Source organism: Cyprinodon tularosa, unplaced genomic scaffold, assembly GCF_016077235.1.
Source record: "Cyprinodon tularosa strain WSP-4 unplaced genomic scaffold, ASM1607723v1 ctg753, whole genome shotgun sequence".
Taxonomy (NCBI): domain Eukaryota; kingdom Metazoa; phylum Chordata; class Actinopteri; order Cyprinodontiformes; family Cyprinodontidae; genus Cyprinodon; species Cyprinodon tularosa.
The window spans coordinates 165,211-172,452 of NW_024039511.1; the positions used below are offsets into that span (position 1 = coordinate 165,211).

A 7,242-nucleotide genomic window follows, 5' to 3' on the forward strand; every position below is an offset into this window, starting at 1 on the left:
AGGCACCTTCCACTTTCCACGCACTTGTTTACGTAGCGTCTATTTCAGATCACCTGTACTACTCTTACTTCTACTCTTAACATGACTTCCACCGGGCTGGATGCATTCCTTTATCCCAGAGAAGACGTCGCAGAGAGAAAGTTGGTTTAGAAGAAGCAGACAACGCACAGGTAGGCTGAATGGACGCACAGAGTTCTGTGGAGAGCATCGGGAGCGCGCTCCGAATCCCCAACTCCACCTTACTTCCGGGACTTCAGCGAACTAATCTGCTCCCAGTCTTTCATTACTGGGCAGAATGATCAAATCCAATGTGCTTAATGTCCAGTAATGAAAGACAAGAAACCAAGCAGCTGACTGGACAACAGGAAGTAGTAGAGTTGCGCATGGGGTCCATTTGGTATCTGTGGTTGGCACCGCGCTTAGTTTGGCCCAAGTCTGATGGTGTTTTTAATGGATAATCGATGCCCTTCCTTATTTGGTTTAAACAATAAAACCAGATTCTGAACATGAGGACATGTTGCTGTAGTCAATTAAATCTACATGCATACAAAGTTCTGGCTGATGACTTTAAGTGACCTACAACAGTTTTTGAAGAGGTAATGGTTGTGAAATATAGCAGTGTTTGACTTGATCCTTCCGAAGTCTGCAGTCATTTCTTTGTTTTGTTCAGATGCAGGATCAGATCATTGTTTCGACACCATGCCTCAAAGTAGTTAAACAGCTCCTCACACTCATCTCCTATTACAACCACCTCCCACACAGTCATCCAAGGATTTCTGAAGACAGGACTTTGTTTGATATTGAGGTTTGTAGAGTAAAAAGGAACATTTGTAAATCCATTCTTATATAAGATTTTTGATTTCAGAAAGTTGTATTGTCGTTAATGTGAGACAAGTTACTCCCTTCAAAGGAAATGTCCAGTCATATTCAGACTTCAAACTTCTGAAAGTACTTAAATATGAAATTATTACACACTGTTCAATAAATGATAAGTGGTTTTAATTAAGTGTAATTTTCATTTGAATGGGCTTAACCAGAGACATCCATGCTTGTGAAAGAACACTACTTCCACCTACTGGTTTGTGACCTCATGGTGCGGTATCGGCTGTTGATCAAGTCCCAGTGCTGTATCTGGTGTTTGTCACAACGCATTATTATCCAAGTCATCTTGACAACGTTCTTCTTCGAAAAGTTGGCTACATATTGTTTTTTTTTTCCTCTGGCCAGAACTTCAAAAGCAAAGCCTCCCTTTTCAAATTGGTAATCCAACTACAAACCTGTCCGTAGCATGCACAGTCAATGCTAAAAGTATGAATGGTCCCAAATATAAAGGAGAAACATTGACCCATGGTATGCTGAATCCAGCAAAGTAAAATATGTTAATACTGTGCACTAGCATTTGTCAATAAATCAATAAGCTGTCCCAAATATAAAAAAAAGAAAAAAAAAAAGATGTTTCATTGCCCTTTACTATGTGACAATACTGGGTTTAGGTTTTAGCACATTCCTGACCACAGTTCTGCAAAGAGTCAATGTTGTCAGAGCTTGCAGTATTAATCTACTTTAGTTAATAGTTTATTGGTTTATATGTCTTCACTTCATACGGCCATGATATATTTAGTTCCTTTTCAGATTTGGGGTGTATAAAAATATGCATTAATTCAATATGTGATAGTAAAATATTTAAACCGAAGAATGAATGTTATATGGGAGACCTTAAATATGAGAAAACACTTTGTTAGGTTTTGCCGAACGACAAACTTAGAGGTATCTCACAATTTCATGGTCATTGTCAGCAGCGAAATGTCTTCAAACTTACAAAAAAGTACAGTGGATTTTTTTTTTTTTTTTTTACTTTTTTGGAATAACTATGACCTGGATGACTGAGAATATTCACCAGCACTTTGTATACCTAACAACCATCAAAGCCTAAGGCATTGCATGATTATAATTAATGATGCATCAATGAACAGAGCCTTTGTTTTATGCTTTTACAGACCGAAAGTATAGTGGGTTTTTTTTTCTAAGAAATACCGGATTTTGCAACTATGCAGAACCATTAAATCCTACCTGCTTTTGTTCACTGGCTGACTGATTGGAGCATAGATATTTTGCATTTCCCTTACTGACTGAAAAAACATGAGCAGATTTTGAACTCAGTGCCAAGCTGAAAGTTCTGGTGGGCGGGATCTTATTTTTTGTTTGTTTCAACCTTTTTTCTTTTCATTTTTTTACTGTTCAGCTCTAAATAGACATGATGCTTTATCTTCCTTATTGTGTTTAGCAAGTAGAGCAGGGAGTCAGCAGAGAGCAGAGGGTAGGTTTGATTTCATTTGTGGATAGATCAAGTCTTTCTTGATCAGATTCTGGTTCAGTTTACCTACATGTGCTTTTAGTTCATGTTTTATTCTAGATATAGAATTTTGGGATGTTTGTATCCTCAGTTTTGATGTGCAGGAACTTGCTCTCAGGTACTGTCCATATCTTTTTGTCATGAATTTCTACTACCTCTCCTCAAATTCAAAGAAAAAAAGATTGAATTTTAAAGTTTGACATGAAGTGGTCCTAATGGAGTTTCTCTCTCTTCCTTTAACTGCACATCGGTATTCATCTCTTTTTAAGCCATAAAGATTTAAACGATAAACTGGCTTTGTGCAAATGTTGAAAACTAATACACTAAGTATGGGTGTAAAGTGTAGATGGTTTGCAATCAGTTTGAAAAACGGTAAACATAGGTGAAGTAAAGAGGGAATAAATAAAAATATCTATAGGAGCTAAACCTGTTTCCCCATCTTCCTGAATAACCGGTTTTATTGTGCTGCAGCTTTCTCCCTCCCACTTGGTGTAGAGTTGTTTTAAACTGAACTATCTCTCAAGATCAGTAGTTAACAGAAAGGCTCACCTTACAGTATCAGTTAGGCTGGCTGTAATGTATCTAAAGTTATCAAACTTTATGAGTAAGGCTAAGTTCAAAATGCCTAAATTTGAATGCTTGAACTGCTGTGCCTGTGTTTTACTTTGTTCCCTTAAAACAAAACATTTTAGGGTAACTTACAGAGCTTTTTAAATAGTTATTTATCCTTATTTTTAGCTGATATGGAATCTTATTCAAGTGGTTGGGCTTGTGGACGCCAATGGAGATTTGTATTAAGAGGTATGCCTATTTTTTCTCATAAGTTCTGTTGTTTCCGTCATTCCCAAAAAAAATCCATGCAAATTGAACCTGAAGAACGGATCCTTCATGGTTCAGTGATTGAGGTTACCATGTGATTGGCTGATTATAAGTGTACCAAAAAAAAAAAAGTGACAAATGAGTTTATTTTATAGACATTTCCCCAAGTGGAAGTTTATTTTTAACAGAATCAAGTTATTAACAAATCACATTTTGTTGTGTTGTTTCATGATTTACTCAGAAACTTTCTTGATTTAAAAGTAAAGGATCTCAGTAAAAATGTGTCTGTTCTGGTTTGGCTTCTTTTACTTCAGTAATCTGCTACTCTCTTTTCTAAAAACTTTCACTGGTCACTTTTAGTTAGATATTTTTGCAGCCAGGCTTGACTTGACTTATGAATTAAAACTTCACTGGTGAATTTATCTTGATGTATTGAAACTAATTCCAAATGAAAGGGCGTTGCATGCAAGATCCCATAAAGTTTATTTATTTACTTTTTAAATGTTCCTTAATTGAAGTGCATTCAAAGGCTTTTAGTTTATTTAGAAATCTTAAATTATGAATTTCTGCAGAGTTTTTAATATAATTACTTTTTTTCTTTTTACAGTTTTAATGGAGAACAGGAGAAGACTAAAGAAGATTTTCATCGGCATTTTGGTGGGAGTGACTGTCACCATTATTTACCTGACTGCTGAGGATAAGCCTGAGCCCTTGTATGGTCCAGGATATAAAAAAAACAATTTCACAGCCTCTCCAACACCTGAACCAAAGTGGGACCCAGGCCCGTATCATGTGGCTTACCCTCGGAACTACAGGTTCATCATGGATGACACACCAACGTGTAAGACCACCAGTCCGTTCCTGATCTTGATGGTTCCTGTCGCTCCTGCCGACGTGGCATCCAGGGACACCATCCGAAGGACGTGGGGGAGCGAGAAACTTGTCCTTGGTCAGCAGATTGAGACAGTCTTTATAGTGGGACTGCCTGAAAGGAAGGCTGCTAAGCAGCTGCAGGATGAACTTAGAGAAGAGAACAAGCAGCACCACGATCTCATTCAGAGTAATTTCCAGGACAGCTATCACAACTTGACCATCAAGACCATGGTTATGCTAGAGTGGCTGGCTGAGCACTGCAGCAAGTCTACCTTCATAATGAAAATTGACTCAGATATTTTGCTTCATGTTAAAAAGTTAGTTTCATTGTTACTTGATCTGAAGACACCTAAAGAAAACTACATGACTGGTTTGGTATGGTGGCACAGCCCAGTGTTAAGAAACCCATTTATCAAGTTTTATATGCCAAAAGACGTAATAGCAGAATCAGAGTACCCACCCTACCCTCTTGGCATGGCTTACGTCATGTCGTTGGATCTACCTAAGAAAATCTTGTCTGTTTCCCCTCAAATCAAACCCATCTACATTGAAGATGCATATCTGGGGATGTGCCTGAAACGCCTGGGTATCTCCCCCACTGACCCTCCTGATGAAAGCATGTTTCAGGTAACCCCCCAGCATCCTTTGAGCAGCTGCGATCTCTCAAAAGTCATCGCCATGACTACGACAAGTATTTCACAAATGCAGGTCTACTGGCAGAGGATCCAACAAGGAGTTCAGTGCGGAGCATAGTTGGAAAGTTATCCTTCTGGGTGGTTTGTAAGTTTTCCCAATGATTCTGAAACATGGAAGGAAGTGTGTCTGATTTGCTATCTATTTGAATTAAGGTTTAAATTTTTTTTTAAAGTAAAATGAATGGAGAACCTGTCTGTCATGGTTGTTAACGTACACTGATCTGAGGATTTATTTCCTCTTCACCAAGCTTACAGCGATATTTTTGCAATTACTGACAATAACAAAAAACAAAGTGTTCTTTATATACTACATAGATTTGTACCATATTGACAGGAACACCATCACTGTGGCAGGGATATTCGGTAAAGTCTTGATTGCAAGGTGATTAAGGATAGAATAACTGCTCTGTTACACAACTTGCTGGGATGCGCTCTAAGCCGCCAACAGATGTTGCAATTTTTAACTGTGTTTGAGAAATCTTATTGTCAATAAAATGATTGACTGATCCTAAGTGTTAATGACTTGCTTTGACATACTTTGTTTTATTCTGTTCTCCAGATGGTACATTATTGCAATCATTTTAATTCAACATGATTAGTAAAGTCTCTGAAATATGAGGGCTGGTAATATCCGTCTAATATTAAGTGATTGGTTTGTGCAACCAATAGAAAAAAGGAGATGGTATTCAAGTAATGTAGTATGAAAAATAATGTTTTATTTTCCATCATATGAAAGTTCATAGTCTGGAAATCAATTCTACCAAAATACCTTATAGTAAGTCAGTTTAAAGCTCCTTGGTTTTTCCTCATACCAGGTCTGATCCCAGAGAAAAGCTTTTCTAAAGCAGAAACTAAGAGGAGGAACCATTATTTAATTTCAAGTTTGAGGATGAACTAGTGAAAATAAAAATGAATTTGAGATTACCTGGATAATATTAAGGGAAACATAGGCTGCCTTAAAGCACAGTGCATAAAGTAGTGGTGAAGAGAAATGTCACATATACAAAATTATATATGCAATTATTTTTGAGTTATACTCCTGAAGAAGAAAGATAGAGGAGATACATATATTTGGTCCTTAAATGAGTAATGATAATTTAATGTAAAAAGAAGTGGAAGTTCTTGTAGAGTAAACAATATACAAATTCATTATTTGTCATAATAGCCCACTTAGGTTCTGGGTTCAATTCCTAGCCTGGGGTCTTTCTGATCGGAATATGCATGTTCTCCATAAACATGCGTGGATACTCCAGCTTCCTCCCACAGTACAAAAAGACTTCTCTTAATTTTCCTTTTTTGGATAAGCGGGATGGAAAATTGTGGGATCTTTGTAATCATGTTTTTCCTTCTACTATTTAAATCTATTAAATATTTAACTGCAAAACATTGTTAATGAGTAATATTAAATTGTGTAAATAATATCCAAGAGTTAATCTTGCTCTATCATTGCAAAAAGCTTTAAAACATTATTTACGTAGGTAATAAACTCAGGATTTTTATCATCATTGTTGTAGTTCATCTTCACACCAGTAGGGAGCAGTCTAGCATCAGATGAAGGCTGTAACCCTGACCTAAGCCTACCGGTAATCAAAGCTCTCAGGAGTGCCTTATAATGAGCCATGACTTTTAAAAACATCTTTCACTCATTTTTGTAGGAGTAATCATATTATAACAAGACTTTATGTATTCATGTGGAGCTAGATTAGTATCAGTTTTCACAAATACACATATGTAATTAAATTACAAAGTATCAGTGGTCTTTAAATTTCACTGCATTTGGGAGTGGATTTTTGACACTCCCTTTATGTGCATCGATACACAAATGCATTTTTTTTTAAACAGGATGGCTTGCCACCAATCAGCTCCCTTTTATAAGCCAATTACAAGAAAGTATTCCAGGTGGGATGACCCCCAGATCACCCATCCTCTGTATCTGCCTAACGATAATGTGGCTATAAAGGAATTGAATTTGAAGTTAAATGATGTAAACCTTAATCTAAGCTTTAAATACAGGGTTCATGTTGGACGTTTAAAGACCTCATTTTTGTATTGCCCTATTTTCTCTGGATTAATGGAATTAACAGTTGTAAAATAAATATTCCTACAAACAAACCTTATATTTATAGCTTGTGTATGGCTTTAGAATACAGATATTTCCACATTTGTTCATTTTGGGACGTACATTTTGAAGTACTTAAAATAAAAAATCACATGGCTCAGACAACAGGTGGATGTTTTATTGTTTTTTTGTTCATTTTGGGCTCATTTTCATCCACATCCTGTTTCCCTCCTCTAAACAGTTTATTTGGGTGTGCATCTGCTGAGAATATACCTACATCCATTTGTTGTCTCACCATTTTAAGTGGCTATAGACATAAACACACACAGAGACTGTACAGACTTTCTCATTTGTACACACAGCAGAGGGAATTGCTCACCTTCTCCATTCATGTTTTTAGACTAGATGAACTGAAACGGAATTTTCAGTGCCTCTGATTTTGA

The 7,242-nt window shown here is 36.7% G+C and overlaps 1 protein-coding gene across 6 annotated transcripts; it reads left to right on the forward strand.

Moving 5' to 3' along the window:
- LOC119773263 (beta-1,3-galactosyltransferase 2-like) lies at positions 1–5,202 on the forward strand. 6 transcript variants are annotated; one of them, XM_038270185.1, is made up of 4 exons: positions 31–170; positions 671–805; positions 3,092–3,154; positions 3,780–5,202. In XM_038270185.1, the coding sequence occupies exons 3-4, from the start codon at positions 3,097–3,099 to the stop codon at positions 4,796–4,798; spliced, it is 1,077 nt and encodes a 358-aa protein (XP_038126113.1). In that variant the 5' UTR covers positions 31–170; positions 671–805; positions 3,092–3,096; the 3' UTR covers positions 4,799–5,202. The 6 variants fall into 6 exon arrangements, with proteins under 6 accessions (XP_038126112.1, XP_038126113.1, XP_038126116.1 ...); XM_038270186.1 differs by having other exon boundaries at positions 33–170; positions 677–805; XM_038270188.1 differs by lacking the exon at positions 3,092–3,154.
- The last annotated feature ends 2,040 nt before the right edge of the window (positions 5,203–7,242 follow it).

What these genes read in the sequence shown, in the direction of transcription:
- LOC119773263 (XM_038270184.1), top strand. Translation starts at nt 101, where the DNA reads ATGCATTCCTTTATCCCAGAGAAGACGTCGCAGAGAGAAAGTTGGTTT. An exon ending in AAGAAGCAGACAACGCACAG is followed by an intron (nt 171 to 3,779) that starts GTAGGCTGAATG and finishes TTCTTTTTACAG; the next exon opens with TTTTAATGGAGAACAGGAGA.